The sequence below is a fragment of the Scatophagus argus genome, chromosome 12, assembly GCF_020382885.2.
Source record: "Scatophagus argus isolate fScaArg1 chromosome 12, fScaArg1.pri, whole genome shotgun sequence".
NCBI classification, from domain to species: domain Eukaryota; kingdom Metazoa; phylum Chordata; class Actinopteri; family Scatophagidae; genus Scatophagus; species Scatophagus argus.
This window is the reverse complement of record NC_058504.1, coordinates 8,524,672-8,536,735: the sequence shown is the minus strand read 5'-3', so window position 1 is coordinate 8,536,735 and position 12,064 is coordinate 8,524,672. Positions and strand designations below refer to the sequence as shown.

The 12,064-nt window shown below is 39.0% G+C and overlaps 1 protein-coding gene across 4 annotated transcripts; it reads left to right on the top strand.

Moving 5' to 3' along the window:
• The first annotated feature begins 35 nt into the window (after positions 1 to 35).
• Positions 36 to 10,895, top strand: lamp2 (lysosomal-associated membrane protein 2). Of its 4 annotated transcripts, none has more exons than XM_046406897.1 (9): positions 36 to 263; positions 1,973 to 2,088; positions 2,688 to 2,898; positions 2,983 to 3,144; positions 3,233 to 3,459; positions 3,573 to 3,692; positions 4,111 to 4,165; positions 4,266 to 4,436; positions 9,642 to 10,895. In XM_046406897.1, exons 1-9 carry the CDS (start codon positions 218 to 220, stop codon positions 9,782 to 9,784), a joined length of 1,251 nt encoding a protein of 416 aa, XP_046262853.1. In that variant the 5' UTR covers positions 36 to 217; the 3' UTR covers positions 9,785 to 10,895. The 4 variants fall into 4 exon arrangements, with proteins under 4 accessions (XP_046262853.1, XP_046262854.1, XP_046262855.1 ...); XM_046406898.1 differs by having other exon boundaries at positions 8,798 to 9,783; XM_046406899.1 differs by lacking the exon at positions 9,642 to 10,895 and adding an exon at positions 5,115 to 8,621.
• Positions 10,896 to 12,064: the final 1,169 nt, after the last annotated feature.

Here is a 12,064-nt window from a genome sequence, read left to right as displayed (position 1 = left end):
TAATGATTAACTCTGTAAACTGGGGATAAAGATTTAAAGTTAGAGTGTAGTCCTCACTTCTTCTGGTTTGGCACATTGGTCCCTGTCATATGACTTACATTTCCTGGTACAGTCGGCGGAGGTGCAGATACATCCTAAACACTGCTGAGTGAGCGTCACTGTCGGGTTTTCTTTCGTCCTCTCTCCGGTGGCTGGCACTCCAGACTGTTCAGCGATCATGTACCTTTATCCTGCATTTGTTCTATTCCTCACTTTAGGAATCGGTATGTATTGTTGCATTAATCAGTCTTTATCAATTAGTTGCAAAATGATCCCCAAAAAAAGGCTGTCGGTTTCTGCGAAGTGACGTGATTAAACTTGTGTGACAATCCGGGCCTGGTGCTTCTGGACTCAGGCTAAATGCTGCTCTGAAAAGACGTGTTGAGAATATCGCTTACTTTTAAGTGGCATTTAATTTATAGGCATAGATGTGCTTTAAGGTTTAATTTACTGCATAGGCATTGAAACAAAACCATAATAGGTTGTTCATTTAGTGAGAGGTGTAGTCGTGATGTTTTGCTAATTAAGCTAGCTTTATTGCTAATTGTTACCTACGTCAAAAACATCGGACTGGATCGCCGCTAAGTCGCCGTGTTTAGCTAAAGAAATTATATTTTCCAACACAACTGCTATTTATTTTTTAATGCCAACGTATAACAACCAACTATGTCCTGAACATAACGGTTAAACTTTAACGTTATACTGCCAGTCGGTAATGTGTTGGCCAGCTAACGTTAGCTTACTTAGCCATTATGCTACTTGTTGGAAAACACTTGTTTTGAAGCTAAAATTTGACTTGATATTGAAACTTAAAGATTATCTGGGTCACGTCGTGTTAAACGATGTTAGGCACACGCACATCATTATTACGACAGTAAAATTGTTACTGCAGAAAACGTATATACACAATGCTAACTTGTTAGCATTAACGACGTTTTTCAGTTTACAGTAAATCAGCACGTGACGGTACACTTTTTACGAATTACAGTAAAGCTAATGTTATGTGGTTGAGCTAACTAGTCCGGCCACAGCGGTACATACAAAGATGAATAGAGGATAGCACTAAAGTAACGGACATTAAAAGGCAAACGGCTATCGCTATTTCAGAGGAGAGATAAGTGAGGAGCCACCTGTCTTGTAATCGATAATAGCGCTGTGATTAAGTGAGCGTTAAATAGTTTTAAAACAAACGTTATAGTTTGCTCGTCCCCAATGCCGATCGGAATCTCATGTTCTGCTTGTTTGTTTTGTTTAAAAAAAAAATCAAATATTTTCATAGCAAGCAAACGTGATTTTTAGTTCGTGTCAGCTGCTTTTTAAGTGCGTTACTTGGGGACTGTGGTTGATGACTATTCATACCGTGAAACAATATAGTAAACCTGGATAAACATTGACCTCTCTTCAGTTAAACTATACACAGAGCCACAGGAAAAGGCACGGGGTTTTGCTGCAGGTTTGACTGAAAATGTTTTGTGAAGCCTGTCCTGTTATTTTCTGTACCATAAGTTTTTTTTTAACATAGTTTTGTTGTTAGAAGAAGAATCAGCTTTATTGACAGTATATATATTTTTACATACACACACTGAATTCGTCTTCTGCATTTGACCCGTCCTTAGTTGAACACACACATGCAACACCCGGCAAATTACATGCAGTGAAACACACACAGGAGCAGTGGGCAGCATCAAGCGCCCGGGGGAGCATATTGGGGGTTAAGTGCCTTGCACATCAGCTGGCTAACGGAGGGGTGGGGACGTTTTTCGCATTAATCACTCCACCACACCCAAATTTTTCCTGGTGGGGAAATCGAAACGGTGACCCTCCGATCACACGCCGCTTCTCCAACCTCTAGGCCACGACTGTTGACAGGTCAACTTGTGATTCTTGCGTACAGAAGAAATTTTGTGAGAGTAATTCTCCTTTTTCTTTTCAGCATTCCAGCAGTCACATGGCACTGAGGTTAATATCAAAGGCCAAGATGACAAGTTATGCCTCTATGCCAATCTGATGGTCAACTTCTCTGTGTCATATGAAGTAACCGGTGATAAGGTGCGTGTCTGGTCTCATCCACACTTACCACAAGATGTTCTACCATGACTAATTGTGTTTGGTATATTTTGTACATGAGTTTACATGGAATCCTTATGAAATTACTCTTCCAATAATGTAGACCGGCTCCACTGTTATCAGGCTGCCTCAACTGCATGATAATCAAACTCTTGTGGCAGCAAAAGTCATGGAAAGGGAAATGAGGGAAGTCACTACAAAGCAAATGGATTTGTGCTATTCAGCATTTCCATTAGTTAGTTTTCCTGGTGCATATCCTGTCGTTGTCGTGTCTCATATTTTTACAAGTTAGTGTGCAGGGTTACTGTGCTATAGAAAGTGGCTCACAGAAACATATCTATTTGTATGAACTATTTTCATATTTATTTTTTATTCTTTCTAAATGTTAGGGATCTTTCTGTTATACCCAGGTCTATTATAACTTAAGCTTGTGTCATGTTTACCAAGGAAATGTAGGTGATGAGAAACTGCTAGCTAGTTTGACATATGCTTACAATCAACAGTGTGTTGAATTTAGTTGAGAATTTAACATCCAGTTTTTATAACCATGTTAAATAAGGGTACACTATGCTCTCTCATAGAATACAACAGTTGAATTTCAGCTGCCCCATGATGTCACAACAAGTGGAAGTGAGTGTTTTGCCACAAGCTCAGTATTGAAGCTTAATTTTGGAGAAGGACACTCCTGGAGCATTAACTTCACTGTCAGTGAAAAAACTTACCAGGCGGACACCATAACCTTTTCCTACAACCTCAGTGACTCAACCCTCTTCCCTGATTCTGTATCAAACGGTAACTTCTACACTGCAAACAAAAAGTACACATATGGATGAAAGGATTTGTAGTGGTGCTGATGTGTTTTTGAATTTCTTTTAGACACCGAAACTGTTACCGTAAAGCCACACATTACCGATGTAGACATGGACACCTGCTACTCATGCAAGAGTAATGACATGATCAAAGCTGATGTGGTCAATCAGACACTGTGGAACGTGCTCATACAGGCTTTTGTCAATAACGGCAGCAAGAGTGAAAATAGTAAGTGCAGATACAGCATCACATCTCATTCTGCCTCTTGTATTGTATGTTTACATTGATTGTCTACTCTGTTTTTTTCCCTATACAGTTACCTCATGTGCTGCTGATGTACCAGCAACTACCTCTCCTCCAACCACTCCTTCCACTGCAGCTCCTGTCACAAACACTACTTCCACTGCTCCTCCTCCCACCACCACTCCTGCCCCCACCCTCCCCCCACCCACCACTGGGAAGTACACTCTCAAGCCTGATGAAAACAGCACTGTCTGTCTGTTAGCCAACTTTGGCTTGCGGATTGGACTCAGCCAAGCAAACGTATGTTCATGAGTGGAATTATAATGTTGTGATCTTGTTTATCACTTCCAGATGATATACAGATGATCTCCCAGAGTTGTTGCTTATTTGATTCCCTTCTCCTTCTGGCATAGAAATATCAGGAGATGAATTTTGACCCCAATGGGACTACAGTTTCTGGATCATGTGGTGTCAACAGCAGTGAGCTGGTGTTGGTGTCTAACACAATGACCATCATGTTCACTTTCACCAGTGTAAGTCCTCAATAATATGTTGTTACATTCATTTGATAAACTTTGACATTTTCTCAGTGTTAAAAGGGCCCTTAGACTGCTGTAGTTAATAACATTCTGGACATGATCAAATGCAGTTTGTCAGTAAAAATCACATAAGACACAATGGTCTCATGTTTAGGCATGGCCTCTCTTTTTTTCCTTCTTCCTTTCTATAATAATTTTGGGCTTTTCTCTTGCACTTTAATGAGTTTGTGGTATTCAAATGTTACACTTGACTCAAGTCAGTGTGAGACACTAAGGTGCAGTTTAACGTTTATTTATTATTGTGACAATATTGTAGTATGACTACTTCTATGATATAATGTAATTTGATAAATAAATCATAAAGTCATTTTTTTCTTTCTTTGTTTCTGAACTTGTACTTTTCATCTAACAGGACACAAAAAAATTCCGCCTACATGCTCTGAATGTCACCGGAAAGACAGGCTCTGGTAATTAGAAGAATCACGTCTATGCACATAGACCAGACACCACACTGAGAAGCAGGCTAATGTGGAGGCCTTTTTTTTAAATATGTCTGTTTATTTGAAGGTGTGATGTTTTCTGAGACAAACGCCAACCTGAGTCTGTGGGAGGCGGCTCTCCACAGCTCCTACATGTGTAACAAGGAGCAGAACCACACCATCACCAGCCTGCTCACCCTCTACACCTTCAACCTTCAAGTACAGCCCTTTGAAGTCAAGAAGGGTGATTTCAGTACAGGTAGGTTAATCTTTAATGTCTCTTAACGTAGATTCTGCTGCCGATTGTCAAAGTAATTTGCAAACCACTTGATATAAATCCTTGCACTGCGTATTGTAATGCACAGTTTTATTGTGATCAGTATCACTGACATGATTTTGTTGAGTAAAAAAAATAAAACTGCTGCTACTCAGCCTTAGCAATAGCTATTGCTGTTATACTTCATCTGCAACCACAGCAAAGCATTTGATTATACACACTTGGAAGTGGTGGTTCTCGACCTTTTTTGGCTTGTGCAGCCATAACACCAGCAGTTTTGAAGGATTTGTAGAAGCCTGAAGAGGTGAAAATATCCAGTGTCTCACAAGAAAAAAGGACATCATTTTGTGGACCCCTCACTTTCACTTTTGGAGACACTGCTTTAAATCCTTAAAGGAGACAATAGCATTTCAAATCAAGTCCACTCTAGGCTCCTTCTTGAAAAGGAAGTCTGGTTAATGTTAAATACTATCTGGCATGCCAAAGATGTTCAGTCAAATGTTATTTGACTACTGTAACATGGAGAAAGTATCATAAAGTCATTTTGAGTATTTTAAGTATTTTGGCATGGTTAGACAGTGCTGTCCTGCTGCCTCAGTCTTGTCTGTTAATAAGAAAGTAATTGTTGCACCTGTTGACTGACTCTCTTTTTATCTGCAGCCCATGAATGTTCATTGGATGACATCAGCATCTTAATCCCAGTCATTGTTGGCGCTGCTCTGGCTGGCTTGATTGTCATTGTAGTTATTGCTTATGTGATTGGTCGAAGAAAGACTTATGTTGGATATCAGACCCTTTAAATCTAGTTTACAATCGATCCTGAAATAGCACAGGGTTCCCAAGCGTGGTCCTTGGGTTTCTTCTTTAATTGGCAAATACATTTAAAATTCGAGAGTCAAAATCTAAACTGATGTCTCAGCTGGGAAAACATAAGATGCAGTTTTATTACACGACTGCTGTGAAAAAAATAATTTGCTATCTGTTGGTATTTAGGTAATGATCATTCTGAGACATGAATCGCACAAAGAGCATTTTTGAACGATGCTACAACAAGAAGAGTAAAATCCTTGAAAAGTTGTTGTGTTTTTCTCAAGGACCAAACTTGTCTACCCCCCCAGTGTTTGTGCTTTTCATTGTTGTTGTTATTTGCTGGATTTTTTTTTTCTTTCCTTCTTTTGTTAATGAGCAAGTGCAAGATCCACCCTACCTTTTTTAATTAGTAAATGAAATAATTGAAGTAATTATAATCACAACAAAAGCCCCTGCACATTGATTTGTCACACACATTAGAACGAGATGTGTGACGGTTTAAGTTTGTTGTTGAAGGATCCTCCACTTGCTTTATAGACGTTCTCTTTTTATTTTCTTTTGTCATTGTTTAATTTTTGTGCACTTCTTAGTTTTTACATCCTTTATGGTTTGACTTTGCATCCCAATAATTATACACATCGAGACATAAGAATGCTAATGTCCTTCACAAATCAAATGAAGATGGTCAACCAGCTTTCTTTCTCTGATCCCAGAAATTCATTAACAAGGATGAAGGTCTATTCCATTTGAAAAATGTTAGAAGAAATGCTTTAGTCCATGTTTGCCCCTGTAGAGCAGGAGAAACATTGGAACGTTTGTGCTGATTATGTGACTCCGCTCATATTAAGAATGTCACATCAAAGGCTGCGTTCACACTGCAGGCAAAAGTGGACCAAATTGTTGTTTGTTTGTTTGTTTTGGTTGGTTTTTCATGATAGTGTGATCAGCACAAATCACATGGAATCACATCTTTGCTATTCTGGTTAGGGCTAATTTCATATGCAGTCCTGAATCAGATATATATCTGATTCCTGTGTGAATGGTCAGATCAAAATTCACTTCTCCCTCCCACTGAGCATGCTCACATCACTGTTCATCTTTAGTCATCAACCGTCCACTATGGGGGACAAAGACAAATATGGAGTACTACTGGGAGAAAGGAGATTGCAGAGTTAATAGATATGTGGCAAGATGCTTCAATCAAAGCCGTCTTTGCTTGAAAAGCTGACAGATTGTCAACACAGCCGGTTCGAGAAATTAATGCCTGCACCACTACTTTATTAATGACGGATTACGGTGCCAGTGACATGTTCTGCTGTTCAGCAGCATGCCTGTTGTAAATGTGAGGTCATGGTACAGATCTGTTTACATACAAAGATGATGGTGAACAGTCAAGTCAGAAAGATCAGATTTGAGAAATATCAGAATTGGGTCACTTTGAACTGCAATGTGAACATGGTCACAGCACTTATTGGTTAAACATTAATTGACCTTTTTCATGGAAGACATTTCGACATAAGTCAAGTTGTAAAAGTTCCAGGAGGAAGTAATGATACTAATGATGACACTTCAGTGTAAAGGCCCTGGAGCCGCCAGCTACATTGGATGGAGCCAACATTAGTGTTATTAATTTCACCTGTGCTTTTCCTGCTGCACCATGTCAAATGTCTTTTATATTTGCACATGCTCCAGTCAGAAATCAAATCTGAAAGAAGAGTCAACTGTTTTTTCCCCATGTAGTACATTATGGCATTAGATTTAGAAAAGGGAGAAATTTGTTGTGTAGATATTCGCATTTAGCACAAACAGTTTTTAAACTAGTATATGTACATATAAATGCACTAAGGCACTCTTTACATGTTTGCATTATGTTGAGACTGTCGTCACACGATCTCTCCTGTGTATCAGCCTGGGCTTGGCCTCAGTTCTGAGAGCTGCAGCTGCATCAGGGGACATTAAAGCTCCCAGAAACTCTTTCATATTCTCCATAATATTGAATATTCACGACTGACCAAGCAACAATCAAAGATAAGGTTTGTGAAAAATGTACCAGGGTATTATTCATTAAGACTTTAAGACATTTAGTGAAATAGGCTTATTCACTTTCCTGCTGAGAGTTAAATAAGAAGATTGACACTCTCTTATCTGTCTGTTAAATATAAGGCAGCAAAGAAACTGTTAAAACGAAGAGTGAAAATGGGGAAGAGCTATCCTGATTGTCCAAAGCAAACAAGTCTGCTTAGTTGTTTTGCCAAGATTTCAGACTTTATGAGAAACTTGAGTTAACGTCTCCTGGCTGCTGCCTTCATCTTCACCACGCAGTGATTACCATCTTCTCATCTAACTCTCGGCATGAAAGCAGCGCGTTTCCCAATAGGTCAAACTATATTTTTAAAAGTTCAAAGAGTTTATCACAAACAAGTCATTGGACCTTTTGGGTGCGGTTCCTCTCATTTTCATTCAAAAACTGCTAAAACCACCAAAGTACGGGATATAATCTCATGCAATGACAAAATTTGCAGGAAAAGTGTTTTCATAGAGGACCCCGTTGCTCATAGTAAGAAGTTGAAAGTAAATTTTCACAAGCTTGTAAGTCAGGGAATTAGCGCAGGTTGCAGGGATGGAGGCAAGGCCCAGAATATGTATTTCTATGATAGAAAGCCAATGTGACACATGGTAGTAGCTGTGTATTGTTAGCTTTACTCCAGCTCTTCAGGAATGGAGCGATGTAGGCAGTAAATTACATTGAATATGAGAATGAGTAGAAATATTTACATTTTCAGTTGTTAACAGTTGTTTGTCACACTTGCTTTCCCAGGATGTTGTACATGTGTATGAATAGTAACTAGAAATCAAGTATTGGCTTTGATTTTGGTTGTGATTTTTGCATGTCATGTGTAACTCAGCTTTGTACCAACTCAGTTGCCTTAATTATAAAGATGGTTTTGCAGCACTTGTATAAATGTTTATGTTTTCCCAAGATCCATCATGATGACCATTGTGCCTTGCTAAATTTTAACTGGTTTTGTTTGTTTGTTTGTTTGTTATTTGCTTTCAGTAACTCACTAATACTTGTTAAGATACCTTATTTGGGTAACTTGGGAAGAGGCGCCTCATTATGTAATTTCCCCTCACTAGTTGAGAACATGGCACACACAGTTTCAAAGGTTTGCAAAGGGAATTAGTGCTGCAAGACCATCTTGTTTAAGATCAGTTCATGTGTTTTATGTGGATATAAATGACTTCTGATCTCCATTCTCTCATGCTCTTAGCTGTGATAAACTGGATTGTCAAACTGAAGTGGAGCTTTTTAGTATTTTAGGATTTATGGAAATAAAAATGTGTTGCTGGCCTGGACACTTTGAGTAAATGTTTATTCCTTTGTGAAAATGTTGCTGTCATAATTTATATGCTTAAGCTACTTCTTTCTTCTTAGGCATTCATGCATTAACCATGAGTCTTTTTTTTTTATTTTAATTCTTCTGCTCAGCCTATAAGGCATTCACTTCTCTGCTCTTTTCACTCTCATCTAGCTGAGGAATGCCAGGCTGATGCAGAGAGCTACCTTGTTCCCATAGCTGTCGGAGTTGCCCTGGTTGTTCTCATTCTTATCGTTCTGCTGGCCTATTTCATCGGGAGAAAGAGAAACGCGGCCACCGGCTACGAGTCTTTCTAGTTAACATTCCCTCATTTTGAGCTTTGTGCTATACAGAGTACAGTTGGCACATTGCTTTTTGCCTTTTTGCCTTGCTGCCTTTGACTAATTCTGGAAATCATGTGTTGTGTTGGTGTTTCCATGTAGTATTTAGTGCTGCTGGCTACCTGATTGTATTCGTAAAGGAATAGTTTGACATTCTGGAAAACATGCTCATTTGAGAGTTTGATGACATGATTAATACCACGTGTGTAAATAAGAGAGCTCTCAAGATGTTGTTGGGCAGAGTTAACTTTCTGAGAGAGCCGGGCTAGATGTTTCTCTCCCGTTTCCAGGCTTTATGCTGAGCTAAGCTATCCAGCTGTAGGTTCTCATCTGACTCTCATTTGACTTAGCATCTTCCATGTTTCCCAGTTTGTTGAGCTCCTCCTTTAAGAATTTTCTGTGCTTATTCTGCCAGAAATTAATGTTCATCTGGAATAATAAGTAATGACCACTTTGTGTCTTTGGAATATTTACTGACCCTTTCCTCTAATCTACACTACACTGACGGAGATGATCCCATTCCACTTCTTTCAAAGTTTTGATCTCCTTACTCGCTTATCTGCTTCTTTCTCTAAGCCTTTGTGAACTAAGAATATCCTAAATCGGTGTTTCCTTCCAGCTAAAACACTAACCAGCTGTCTGTATCCTCTCTTTCTCTCTTTCTGTGTGCCTGTCAGCTGAGGAATGCTTCCTGGACTCTGATTTGAGCTTTTTGGTCCCCATTGCGGTGGGCGTGGCGCTCAGCTTCCTAATCATCCTTGTGCTTATCTCTTACCTGATTGGTCGGAGGAAGAGTCGCACTGGCTACCAGTCTGTATAATCCAACCCGGCTGCTTCTGCGTCTCGCACCCTTTCAGCCCTGACAGTTCTTAAAAACCCCTTCCTGAGCACTTCGCTGCCCGTCAGTGCATCGATAGCATCCCAAGCTCCTGCTTTTTTCTGCCTCCCTAAAAATAACCTCGACCTTACTTTTCGCACACAGTTTAAAATTTATCCCAGCCGTCACCCAAATTGTTTCCCTGGTTTTGCTTTGAGGCCAATGACTGAATCAAATACCGAAACATTTATGGTGAATATTGCTTCGTTTGATTATAGATTGCATGTTTTGAAAATTAAATTCACGGCTGTGAGTAGCCGTCCATCTCCGTCTCAGAGAGCACTCCTTCCTCCCATTCCGGAGAGGCTTTTCCCTCTCGGTTTCTGTGCTGTACAGTAGTATATGTATAAATTACTCTCTTGTATAGAATGAATGACATTGATTTTTGATGACGTGAATGTATGAGCAAGCTAATAGATGTTCATATCCCAGACACCACGCAGCATAAATTGACCGTTAAATGAAACTCCTGTTGTTGCACATGTAGTCACTTAATTGTAGCTTGATGGAAGGGAACTTATCTCGACACTTTACCAGCTTTGGGAGTTGAGTTATTTATTTGATTTTTTTGTCTGTCACTAATGTTAAAAGAATTAAAATTATTGTTATTTTCTTTCAATGTACACGTCTTCACGTTTGAGTATTGGGTGAATTCATTATAATGTTCTGTTATAATCCTGTGTTATTTCACAAGTCAGACAAATGGACGTTCTGGTGAATGGATATTGAGTTTCTGACGTGTGACTTGGTTGAATGTACATTAATTTTTTTGTGATTTAACGACTGGAAAATTGGTCTGAGTGAGCTCCCAACATTATACCTTCTGTGTGATAATACAGTAACATCAACAACATAAGCAGTTCAAGTATGAAGCTCATGATTAGTATTTCTTGAGTCACACCATTTCATTTATGCGACAGTTTCGTGCCTTTCTGTTGTGCACCTCTGAGTCGCTTGCTTGAAGCTTGTCTCCATCTGATGAAGAATGTGATATGATGAGCTTGATTAACACAAGAGGGGAACAGATTAAATAAAGTTTTGTTCTTGTTTTGTATCGCTGTCATTCTTTGAACTGTTTGAATTGTTAAGCAGGAGTTAGTCGAAAGTGAATTCAAAGGTCAATGGTTGTAAACTAAACATTTGCATTTTTTTCTAACCCGTAATTGTACACAGAAGCATGACTTCAGCTTTTACTGGCATTTAGACAGATATGCAGGTTGATGAAGGCAAAACCCATTACTGTGACTAGAGGTGAACAGTTAACCTGTGTTTTGCAGACCTTAGCTTTACATCCTCGCTGTTTGGAGTCCTACGTACTCCAATGTTGTGTTTGTGAAAATAATACAAACAAACAAATCAGTTGTTTTACTTGCAATTTCTTCTGACCTAATTAAAACCCCACCCACGAGAACCCTTCCCTTTGCCACAAAATGGGCCTGTACTTTTGATGGAGTTGCCAAATTCAGACGTGACCATAAAGCTTTGTTAATGGCTACGGTCTGTCCGTCGTCAGTTCACCAGACAGAAGTATCTCAACAGCTGTTGAATAGATGCCATGTAATGCGCCCAGAGGATGAACCATAAAGACTTTTGAGACCCCTGACTTCTCCTCTGACACTGCCACGAGGTTCAGACTTGTGGTGTTGTGTGAAATATCTCAACTATTGTATGGATTGCCATAAAATCTGGAACAGATGTATGTGTGCTCCTGAAGATGAATTCTTATAACTTTGTCTCTTTAATTTGGATCTAGCACCATCATTGTCATCATTAATACTTTTTATGTCTTAAAAGCAGCAAAACTAATTACATTTCCATCCCATGCAACAACATCAATCAAGGATTATCTTACTATCAGCTTTAGTTTGTGTTAACAGCTAATCAGCATGCTAACAAGCTAAAATGTGTTAGCTGAGGGAGCCACTAGCATGGGGGTAGTGGTAACAGTTATGTGGGCTAAGCCTGAACAAAATATAGACATACATTCCCTTTATTCATCAAGAAGAGCTCTTCTGGGTGAAAAAAAAGAAGAGAATCAGTTGAAAAATAAGTTGAACGCTAATGATTTTTATACTATTATTAATAAATACTTCCTTCTTCCTTCTGAAAATTACAGCTAGGATTTAAAGATTTAAAAATGCTTCTTTTTTTGAAAAAAATAAAATAAATAAAAAATAAATAAAAATAAATACAACATTGATATCAAGTTTAGTAGCACAGTTC

Excerpts from the sequence above, each read along its gene's own strand:
- lamp2 (XM_046406897.1), top strand. The coding sequence starts at position 218 with ATGTACCTTTATCCTGCATTTGTTCTATTCCTCACTTTAGGAATCG. Across the intron at positions 3,145-3,232 it reads CGGCAGCAAGAGTGAAAATA|TTACCTCATGTGCTGCTGAT; the intron begins GTAAGTGCAGAT and ends TTCCCTATACAG. Across the intron at positions 3,693-4,110 it reads TCATGTTCACTTTCACCAGT|GACACAAAAAAATTCCGCCT; the intron begins GTAAGTCCTCAA and ends TTCATCTAACAG.